General features: G+C 44.7%; 1 protein-coding gene across 2 annotated transcripts in view; it reads left to right on the plus strand.

Annotated features, from left to right (window-relative positions):
- The window catches only part of CNTNAP5 (contactin associated protein like 5), an 886,717-nt gene that overhangs the window by 493,401 nt on the left and 381,272 nt on the right, over nucleotides 1-12,044 (plus strand). For both annotated transcript variants that reach the window (XM_010356733.2, XM_030916676.1), the window contains exon 10: nucleotides 566-737. In XM_010356733.2, the coding sequence (XP_010355035.1) occupies nucleotides 566-737 (172 nt within the window). The remainder of the gene's footprint in view (nucleotides 1-565; nucleotides 738-12,044) is intronic.

Raw genomic sequence — 12,044 nt, forward strand, 5'->3', positions numbered from 1 at the left:
CTGATTTTGCTTTACACATCACGTTAAAATTCCAGTTACGCTCCTGTGTGTACCTTTCTCAGGAACTAAGCCTGTTAATGCTAACAATTAACCAGACAATTCCTCTGCTGCCATCCCTACCCAACCATCCCTACCCAAAGCACAATTTCCTTTGAAAGCGTAATTCAGAATTGAATTGTGCATTTAGATATGTATTTCAAGACAACCAAAATTCTGAAGTAGCTATAATATGTTTCTTCCTTGGGATGAGTGAGGGATGCCATATGAAAGAATAGAAAATAGCTTACCTCAATGGAAAAAAAAAAGTAAGAAGGAGACACCTGTTACAATATTGGTATTCCCTTTGCCACGCTTTTTATTTTCTCTACAGTGATGGAGTATGCCGTATTTTGTACCAATTTTGTCCCCTCCCTGAGAATGCTAGGATTTACAACAAAAAGGGTGTGCACTGTTGTGAATGAGAAAGCACCAAAATAATTAGACCTCAAGGTCTTCCATCAATAGGTCGCCAAGCAATGACGGATCATTTCAGCATTCTTCTTCATCTTTTTTCTCTGTCCCACAGGGTGCCCTGACAATCTCACCGATTCCCAATGTTTAAATCCCATTAAGGCTTTCCAAGGCTGCATGAGGCTCATCTTTATTGATAACCAGCCCAAGGACCTCATTTCAGTTCAGCAAGGTTCCCTGGGGAATTTTAGTGATTTACACATTGATCTGTGTAGCATCAAAGACAGGTAATTATTGTCTCTTCTCCTCTGTTCTCCCACCCCCTTCCCATTCTCACTGTTCTAAATATGAATTTCTTTAAGCAAAATTCTAATCCACCGACATTAGCCACATTAGACATAATTGAGTTGCCTAATGGAAAATATTTCTGAAAGGATTTCAGGCCCAGAGAAAAATGGTTTAAATTAGTTGAGTCTCTCTTCATGTTGACTTGCAGTAAATGGGATATGCAAATTAAATCAAAATACAAATTTGTGAAAGGATTAAAATTTTATGCATAAACAACATTTGATTACTTTGAAGTTAAAGCAAAAAGGAGGAAGGAATTACTTCTCTCCTAAACCATTTCATTTTTCATTGCTGTGGGTGTCCTTTCTAACACAGGCAGATGAGCATCGGACCGTCTGGGAAATCTGCAAAAGAGGTTCACGAATGCCCAATAACACACAGCTACTCCTGGGTTTGGCTGTTTTTTGCTCTTACTGCCCCTACCACTGCTTCTCTGGCCCGGAGGAGATCAGAAAAACTCACTTTAGCTCTCCATTTCCCCTGGGATCTTGCTCTCCTTATAATAGAAGTTTCTAAATGCAAAGACACACCACAGAAAACCAAAGAGGATGGATTCTGAATTTGCATCAAAGTTTACCATGTTCTTCTTCTTTCCTCTCCAGAGCCTACCTCCTTCATTCTTCCAGTTCTTCTCACCCTTGTCAAAATATCGTTTATAGGATGGGTGAATAATATCTATTTAGTGCTTGCCTATGTGTTGATGATACAGGGTCTCTGCTTATGTTTCATCAGGGAATAAATTAGCCATTACAATAAAGTGAGATATATGACCAAGAAGTGCACCCTTATTTGTCAGACACACAGCAGCAGCAACTTAGTCTGACCCCAGAGAATGAGTCCAAGAAGGTTTCAGAAGGTAATGCTGAGTTGAATCTTAAAGGAGAAGACACTGGCAGGCTAGGCTGAGGTTGAGAGGGGAAGGAAGATTGGCGTAGAAGCAGGAGAAAGCATGGATTGCAAGTATTTCATCAACTCAAAATACTTTTTTGGCATTTGAAATCTCTAATAGTTGAGTTGGCAATCCCTGTTTTTCGTAGTGGCATATAAAATAATGGTATATCTTACAATTAATGGTGTCTTAGATTAAATAATATATAGCTCAGTGGGGATGGTAGGTCACTGTGGATGGTGCACCTGGTGTAAATATGTCCAGAGATGTGGGGGCAGGACCAGTCATGAACTTTTTGTACCAGTGGGATTTGGTTTCATGCTCTTGGTGAGCACCATGGAGGAAGGCGGCTAGCTTTTCCTAGCAGAAAGAGTACTCAAGAAGAAGTGAGAAAGGTGGATGGGAAGAGAGCTGGCCTACAACTAGGCAGGTGATTGCCCAGTGTGGGAGAGGAATAATGAGTAGTAGCAGGTGCCTTTACTGAGGGGCACAGAAATCGGCCATGCAGTGCATAGTCTCTGCTAACGCTGAAATGAGCTGTGTAACTTGGTGAAACTTTCCACACATTTCTCCGTTAACATCACTATGCATGGGATCATCAACAAATCATGCAGATTTACTGTCCTTCCTGGTTTATTTTTTTTTTTTCTATTTGACCGGCTGAAAAAGTGGTAATAAAATATGTGCTTCATTAAAATATGCTAGTTTAGAGCTCGGAGAATAAAAGTTATTGCAGGCAATGGTTGCCAGACCAATAGTGTTTAGTAATGGTGTGGGAGAAGCATCCTACTTCATCAGCCAGTGCAGCCTCTTCCAAAGTGTTGATCAATACAGGGAGCATTTATCAATAGGGGTCTCTAATGCTACCTTAATTTTTAATCAAGCAAGCTCTCATTATTTTCGATTGCATGAAAGTCATTGCCATATACACTGCATCATTACTTTTGTGTAATTGTAATCTTGTATAATTGTATTATATACAATTGTGCTTTCGTTAATTGTATAATAAGGGATTGTGTTTAGTTTCGTGGGTAAATGGTTAAGTTTTTCTTGATTTACCAGGCGCTGTGTCTAACAGAAGGGAAAGCTGCGGCAAGGGACTGTGCTTGAGTCACTATTTCTTGAACTCATATTTAATGTTATCTGAAGAGGGGCAGGAGTTAGCAGGGCAGGTGGTTTCTGAACTTGCTGTTTCACTTTTAATGTGTTAATCAGTGTGAACTGGATTTCAGGTTAAGTACAAACTCTTTGCCTTCAAGGAGCTTGCTGTTTGGTGGGAGAGAGGAGGGGAATAGGCTGGCAGTGGTTTTCCGTACCTGGACAGCTGTCTGGAAAGCCCACAGAGGACAGCCTGAGAATCTCTTCTTACTCTGAGACTCCTTGTGACAGGCTGTAGAGACCCAGGCCTCCATCTGCCTCTTTGTGGTTATCCCACCCCTTCTTTTTCTCTCTAAAAGTGAAGTGGGATCCCACCCTGCCAGCTTTTCTTTTATGCTGGCCTCAACCCGGCATCTTACATACTTAAAGGGTCTTAGTGCTGGTCACATGGGAAAATCTAAAGACATCTAAATCTAAAGACATCTAAAGTAGCCTTCCGGCTGGGCACGGTGGCTCACGCCTGTAATTCCAGTACTTTCGGAGGCCAAGGCAGGTGGATTAACTGAGGTCAGAAGTTTGAGATCAGCCTGGCCAATATGGTAAAACCCTGTCTCTACTAAAAATACAAAAACCAGCCAGGTGTGGTGACGCGTGTCTAATCTCAGCTTGTTGGGAGGCTGAGACAGGAGAATCGCTTGAACCCAGAAGATGGAGGTTGCAATGAGCCGAGACGGTGCCACTACACTCCAGCCTGGGCGACAGAGTGAGACTCTGTCTCAAAAATAAATAAATAATTAATTAATTAATATAGTAGCATTCCTACCTGAGGCACCAATGTTCCAAAATCTCAAGAGCTCCCTCCGGTGGAGTTCCTTTAAGCAACTTCCTTTTGAGGTGGTACCTAAGACCCTGACATCTGCTGCCCAGTTTGCACTATTTACAAACCACCCTTGACATTTCATCCTGAGCAACAGCTGAAAGGGTCTCTTCTCAGGGATTAAGAAACTTTAACCGATGTGCATCTCAGGGATGGGCAAATTACCAAATCTTCTGGCTTCTGGGAGGAAAGGAGTTGGAAGAACTGGCCTAGCGCACAGCTCTGGAAGCAGGAAGATGTTGGTGTTGGGCAGCTCCGGTGCCTGGCAGTGCATGGGCAGGATAGGGGAAGGAAGCAGTAGCAATTAGAACAAGGCAATCCTGACACACACTGCGCCCTGTTCACGGTCCTTCTAAACTTCTAGGACACAGTCTGCAGCTGCGGCCCATCTTCTGCAGACCAAACCACCAGCCTCATAATCTCTGCACCCTAAGCCCCTGTCCTTCATAATAACCATCTTTCCAGCCTCTTTGACTTGAAGTAGGCAAAACACAATAGTCTAAGCCAGCGGTCCCCAACCTTTTTGGCGTTCAGGGACTGGGGGCTTGGGGAGGGATGGATTTACGGTGATTCAAGCACGTACATTTATTGTGCACTTGATTTCTGTTATTATTACATTGTGAAGTATAATAATTATGCAACTCACCATAATGCAAAGTCAGTGGGAGCCCTGAGCTTGTTTTTCTGCAACTAGATGGTCTCATCTGGGGGTGATTAAAGACAATGACAGATCATCAGGCATTAGATTCTCATAAGGAGTGTGCAGCCTAGATCCTTCACATGCACAGTTTAAAATAGGGTTTGTACTTCTGTGAGAATCTAATCCTGAAGTTGATCTGATAAGAGGCAGAGCTTAGGCAGTAATGTGAGTGACGAGGATTGTCTGTAAGAACAGACGAAGCGTCACTTGCTCCCCCGCTGTTCACCTTCTACTGTTTGTTCCAGTTCCTAAGAAGCCACGGACCAGTACTGGTTCTGGTTTGTGGCCCAGGGCTTGAGGACCCCTGGTCTAATCTGTCACAGAGAAAAGTCACTTTCAATAAGGCTTCATTCAGTGAACAGCTGTTGATTCACCCTCTGTAGTTCTGTCTTATAGGTAGGCATTGAGCGAGAGAGTGAGACTGACTTACATCTCTCCCTGAGCAGGATATGTTGCTGTAAAGGCTCTAGAAGCCCTGGGCGTCCAGAGGCACTAATATCCCCACTTTCTAAAAGGGAAAAGCTAAGACCTGGAGATGTATGTCAGTGTTCTCAAGGTCCCACAGGGCCGAAGTTCTGATCAAGAGTCAGGCACTGTGAGTATTCTCTCCCTGGTACTATCTAGCAAAGAGGCACTGATCTGGATATGGCAGTCACTCTGTGTCCGTGTCTCTAAATGTGTAACCCCCTTTTCCGATTGTCGACCTAAAAGGAAAAAGCTGACACAAAATTAATATAAGTAGAGAGTTCATTTGGGCCAAGCTTGCTTGAGGCAATCCAGGAGCACGGATTCAAGTTGCCCTGAATAGACACTTGGATTAGCAGCTGTTGCAACTGGGTTTCTAAAGGCAAATATGAGGACAAGGAGTGAACTGACATAAAGTTCTGCCAGGAATTCTCAATGGTTTACAGGTGACAGATTTGATTAGCGATTGGCTGTATATTGTTAAGCTGTAGGGTGTGGGTTATAGTGTATCCAGTGCAGCATGATTAGGTTAACAACAAGCAGTTCCAAGAGATAAGTACACAGCGCAAAGTGGGGGCGTCGAGTATGACTGGGGTGTCCTTTTAACATTTCATGGGCCTGATCAGTAAAAGGACTTGTATTCCTCACATAAAAGTTGTTTTCTTTTCTCATGCTCAACCAGATCACATTTTCAAGAATATGCAATATGTCAGATTCTTTGTAACATTTATGTGCCTAATGCAATTCCTTCCATGAGGGGACGTTCAGAGTGGTATGCAATGTCTAGCAGGGCCTGAGTGGAGTAAGGTGAGCCAGGTTAAAAGAGTCTCCGCCCCATGTCCATGTATATGATTCCCAGTTAATTCCAGGAGCCGTGTCCAGTCCTGTGAGGTTCAAGATGCAGGACAGGAGAGGCAGATTAGCAAATGCTGTTCAAGAGTATCCACAGGAGACAGGCTCCAAGGTGTGAAGCCAAACCAGGAGGGGATAAACAGGGATGCTGATGAGGAAGGTGTGTGAGATGGGGAGAAGCAGAGGACATATCTGGAAAAAGTTCAGAATCCCAGTGCAGGTGGCAGCAGCTTTGACAGGCAGCAGGACACCTTTAAATCCACCCCGCCCACAACCTGAGATGTGATACACATTGTTTAAACTTTTGTCCATGTTTTCTCTTTTGCAGAGCCAGGATCAGAAAACCTACCTTTGTGCTAAGAGTTGAATGAGAGAGGGAGAGAGAAATGAGAGTGTGCGATAAGTCAGGTGTTCAATTGCATGACTGGAATGTGGTGGCTGCTCAATTAGACGTTCACTGCGTTCATTCCTCTGGCCAAAGGTTTGCCACTTCTCTGGTTTCCACGGGGAGAGAAGAGGCTTAAGTGCCCCACCAGTCTTACCCCAAATCCCACTGCTGCAGGTGATCCTCAGTAGTTTCTGAGGAGATTCCCATGTGAATATTTCACATGCATCCCCCCTCCCAAATCAGTCTGCTTCGTGACTCCCCTTGGGCTTTGGTCCCACTTGTTCAGAGGACCCGCCCCTCAGGGCCACCAGCCATGGCCCATTAGGAAAGCACTCATCAATTTGGGTGCCAAGGTTGTGGTCTTCAGATTTTCCTAAAGCATTAGTCTCCAGATGAGGACTAGAGTGAGCCTAGAGAATACAATTTAAGGAGATCCCTACTTCTAGGTTCATGCATGTGTGGATCCTGCATTTGCAGAAACCTGAGAGTGAGGGCCTCTTTAAATCTTGTAGGCAAATTGGAACATTTTAACATCAGAATCACCAGAAATGCTTGTTAAAACACAGATTACTGGGGGTGGAGCCTGGAAATTTGCATTTCTAGGAAATTCCTGGGTGATGCTGCTGTATTGGGCTGGCCTGGTGGTCATACTTTGAGATCCATGCTGTAAAACTTCTGCTCCTGGAGGACGTAGAATTGTGTGGAATCTGCAAAGCTGGTGTGGGTGTGGAGGAGAGGGTGGGTTCCTGCCCCACCTAGGGCCTCAAGCAGCTACTATCCTGGCCAGAGTCGCTCTGAAAAGTTTTTGCAGCTCCCTCCATGTCCCAAAGTCCCTTTCTCCAAAGAGGTGTTGAAATCAACCCAAGGGATGCTGCAGGTGTCCACCGAGTTTCTTCTATCTCTGAGCTCTCCTGATTTGCCTCTCTCAGCTCCTCCCCTGCTTCCCACTACAAACAAAGCCTTCATAAATAACAAGGAAAATGATCAGATCCTCCGGTATGCCTCAGTGAGGGGTATTTTGGCTGGAGGAAAGTGTGGTTCTAGAGCAGCTACAGCTGCTGACAAGCGTAACTGTTTGTTGTGAGGTACCCGTGAACGTCGCAGCTTGATCTTTCCTTCTAACACACTTCACAGCCTGTGGGTGGTGGCGGTGCCTATATAATAGCAGTGACTCCACCTCTCCCCAATATTGTCTACACAACTTTATAAAGATTGATGGATACTCTTTTGCAGCAACATGGATGGTACTTAAGTGAAACAAGTTAAACACAAGAAGACAAATATTGCATGTTTTTACTTGTAAGTGGGAGCTAAAGAACGTGGACACATGGGCTCAGAGAGTGTAGAATGACAGGCAATGGAAAAGTGAGGAAGTTGGAGTGAGGTGGATAATGAGAAATTACTTAATGGGTTTGTGATTGAAAAGTGGTCTCGATCCAAACCTTCAGAGAGAGTTCTTGAATCTCGCACCATAAAAGATTTGGAGTGACTCCGTGGAGTAAAGTGGAAGCAAGTTTGTTAAGAAAGTAAAGGAATAAAAGAATGGCTACTCCACAGGCAGACCAGTGGCATGGGCTGCTTGACTGAGTATGCTCATAGTCATTTCTTGATTATATGCTAAACAAGAGGTAGTTTATTCATGAGTTTTCCAGGAAAGGGACAGACAATTCCAAGAACTGAGGGTTCCTGGCCTTTTCAGACTCTATAAGGTAACTCCCAGGCATTGCCATGGCATTTGTAAACTGCCATGGCGCTGGCAGGAGTGTCTTTCAGCATGCTAGTGCATTGTAACTAGCATGTGATGAGCAATGAGGATGAGTAGAGATCACTTTCATCTTGACTTGGTGGGTTTCGGTCAGCTTCTTTACTGGATCCTTTTTTATCAGCAGGGTCTTTATGACTTGTATCTTGTGACACCAGTCCTGTCGACCTCCTGTCTCATCCTGTGACTAAGAATGCCTAATCTTGCCGGGCGCGATGGCTCAAACCTGTAATCCCAGCACTTTGGGAGGCCGAGACGGGTGGATCACGAGGTCAGGAGATCGAGACCATCCTGGCGAACACGGTGAAACCCCGTCTCTACTAAAACTACAAAAAAAAAATTAGCCGGGTGAGGTGGCAGGCGCCTGTGGTCCCAGCTACTCGGGAGGCTGAGGCAGGAGAATGGCGTGAACCCGGGAGGCAGAGGTTGCAGTGAGCTGAGATCCGGCCACTGCACTCCAGCCTGGGCGACAGAGCAAGACTCTGTCTCAAAAAAAAAAAAAAAAAAAAAAGAATGCCTAATCTCCTGGGAATGCAGTTCAATATGTCTCAGCCTTATTTTACCCAGCCCCTATTCAAGACAGACTCGCTCTGGTTCAAAAACTTTTGACAGGTTCAATGTACATTGTTCTGGTGGTGGATACCCTGAAAGACCTAATTTGACCACTAAGCAATCTATGCATGCAGCAATATTACAATGAAACCTCATAATCTATACATATAAAAAAACGATTAGACAGACACTGATTTCCTATGGCCTTCTGGTGCCCACCAAGGACTTGGACAGTCACATGGCCCATTCCTTCATCATTTCCTCATACAGTGATGCTACTGTGGAAGATCCGAGGAGCTCCCCCAGTTCTGGTTGTGCACAGGAGGCAATGGAGACCACACAGAGGGTGGCAAAGCCAGATATGGAAGCAGGGTGCTTTTCCTGTGGTCTTTGCTTTTGCATCCTGTGGAGACTTTTTGCTGTAATCCTTTCTAAAATTAAACCATTTACTTTTTCCAAAGAGGAGATCACATGTGGAGCACTGCATTACATTTCCTGTGGCAAATAAGTTATGAAATGTAGCTTCTCTCTCCATCATCACTGTATTTTCTCCCACACACATTTGTTTAAGAAAGCTGGGCATGGTGGCTCACGCCTGTAATCCCAGCACTTTGGGAGGCCAAAGCGGGTGGATCACGAGGTCAGGAGATCGAGACCATCCTGGCCAACATGGTTAAACCCCGTCTGTACTGAAATACAAAAAAAAAAAAAAAAATTAGCTGGTTGTAGTGGTGCATGCCTGTAATCCCAGCTACTCTGGAGGCTGAGGCATGAGAATCGCTTGAACCCAGGAGGCAGAGGTTGCAGTGAGCCAAGATTGCGCCACTACACTCCAGAGTGCAGACAGAGCGAAACTCGGTCTCAAAAAAAAAAAAGAAAAGAAAAGAAAAAAGAAAAAGAATGCATCTGCTGAACTCTCTGGTCAAAATTCTTACCTTGTTGGTTGAGGGTTTGGAGTACAGTAAACACGGAGAGTTGGCAAGCATTACGTTGGATCACCTCCCATAAACAGACTCCTGCTAAAAACCCACCCTGTGTGTGGGAGCATGTTAAAAACAGTGGGTAATATAAAAAGATTACATTGCGCGGTAATACATATGTTTTAGTCCTTCTCTAAAATTGAAAGCTTTTACATTGGGCACCAGAAAAGCCATTGTAAGGGCAGTACCCACACAATCTGAGCTTCTAACTCTGAAGTGAGAAATGGTACAATATGCTGTTCTCCCTTAACTCATGGGATGAGGCCAAAATCCAAACAAGATCACTTCTGCTTTACTATTTATCATTTGTGGTCTATTTCACAGAGGGGAAAAAAAAGTTATATTTTATGTCACACTTACTGAGCAAACATTCCTAAATGTTATTTCATTGAATTCTCTCCATAGTCTGCAAGGCCTACCAAGTGGGTTCTCAAGTATGGCCCCCAGGACTGCAGCATCAGTGTCACCTGGCAACTTGTTAGAAATGCAAGTCTCAGACAGCAACCCAGTTCTACTAGATCAGAAATGTAGGGTAGGGGCCCGGGCATCTGTGTTTTAATCATCCTCCAGGTGACTCGGATGCACACTCAAATTTGAGAAACACTGGGTTGTTCAGTTATCGCCGCTTTCTAGATGAGACAACCAATTCTTAAGGAGGGTCAGTGACTGCTGTCATGTCTTAGTACTGGAAAAACCAGGATTCTAATTCAGGTTTTGCTGATTCCTGAGTATATATAAATATGGAAAGCCTGTTACCAAAAGGCCAGAGAAAGAGGAGACGTGGGCTTGGGTGGCCAGAGCAGGCCAGGGAGGGGCTACAGAGGAAGCAGCGCTTCCTGAGGAACTCGAAGAGCAGGCTGGATTTGGGGAGGTCAAGGAGGGGTGCTCCAGGGGCTCTCACGTGGAGAGTGTAAAGCTGGGGTTAGGAAGGGGTGCGGTGCTGAATGTCTGTTTGTCCATATTGGAGGGGCTGTCTTGGCAGCAGTGGATGCAAGAGAACTGAAATCAGAACCGGCGTATACTTGCCAGCACACAAAATGGTTTAAAACTTGAGAGACCAGCCACATTAATAGTGAATCTTTAAATCATGCTTACTGTGGGCCAGGACAGTGTGACAATGTGTGTGTGTGTGTGTGAGACAGACAGAGACAGAGCAAGAGAGAGAGAGAGAGAGACTTTAATCCTCACCACAATGTGGTGAGATTAATATTATTAACTGCATTTTACACACAATAAATTGGAGGCACAGAGGCACTAAGTAACTTGCCCGAGGTCACACAGCCTATATGTGGTAGAGCCTGGCTGCAATTCATGGAGTCTATTCGGAGAGATTAGGCCTGTCCTGGCACTGTGCTACTTCTAACCCTGCTGTGGGAAAGTGCCCCGCATTCTTCAGCAGGATTGTGAAGTGGAAAATATTTTTGTCTTGCATTAAAATCACAAAGGTGGTTGAATTAAAGCAGGGAGAGAAGGGCTATGGAGCATCTCGGTGCCTCACGGGTTATCATCCCTAGCCTCGCAGCTCACTGTCACCATCTCCTAAAGAACACACTGAGATAGACACAGAATGAGCTCAGGGTCCCGTGAGACACTGGTCTTGATCTAGTTATTTGAGCTGATTGGGGAATAGGAGAAGCTGGGAACTTACTGGGAATGACTGACTTGAGGAGATAGGCTTCAAGCTGATTTTGTAAAGGTGTTCCATCTGGAACTGCCCAGAAAAAGCACTGATTCATTTCTCTACTTCTTTAATAAGGGCTTCCTTCCCCCGTCTATCTCATACCTGTTCGAATCTCAGAAAAGAAGAGGGTTTTGGAGAATGGGAAACCTGGATTTGATTAGAAGAAGTGACCTTGAATGAGTGCATCTGTGTCCTGTGACAAACCTCATCTCTATCATCACTTGTTTCTACAAGAAAAGTGGATCATTATCTTGATGAACTGGTCCTTCTCCACCTGTGCATATGGAAGGGCACAAAAGAGCCTTTATTCATGGAAAACACAGAGAGCTGAGCAAGCCAGGGTGGCACTTCATTCTGGCCCATCAGATGGTGGTGAGAATCCTTCCCCACTGACTGGTAATCTGACATATTAAAGCTGAAAATTAAGCCAGAACAATGAGCTGGGTGAATTATCACAAGCACTTCCAAAGATGAGGAGTTCATTCCAAGTGCTATAGTTATGCAATTGAGGTACTACATACACGTCAATGTATCAGGAAGAAAATGTCTACAAAGTCCCTGGGGCTCTGGATCATACCTATCCTGAGATATACTGGCTTAGAAATTCAGATGTTTTAGGTCAGGCACAGTGGCTCATGCCTGTAATCCCAGCACTTTGGAAGGCCCAGTCTGGTGGAGACCGGGAGTTCGAGACCAGCCTGTCCAACACGGCCAAACTCCATCTCTACTAAAATGCAAAAATTATCCAGGCATGGTGGCGCATGCCTGTAATCCCAGCTGGTGGGGAGGCTGAGGCACGAGAATCGCTTGAACACAGGATGTAGAGGTTGCAGTGAGCAAAGATCGTGCCACTGCACTCTAGCCTGAGTGACACAGTGTGTAAGACTATGAGAGAGAGAGAGAGAGAGAGAGAAAGGAAGGAAGGAAAGAAGGAAGGAAGGAAGAAAGAGAGAGAGAAAAGAAAGAAAGAATTAGATGTTTTAGATGACAGAGTAGTAGAGA

Source organism: Rhinopithecus roxellana, chromosome 14, assembly GCF_007565055.1.
Source record: "Rhinopithecus roxellana isolate Shanxi Qingling chromosome 14, ASM756505v1, whole genome shotgun sequence".
Lineage (NCBI taxonomy): Eukaryota > Metazoa > Chordata > Mammalia > Primates > Cercopithecidae > Rhinopithecus > Rhinopithecus roxellana.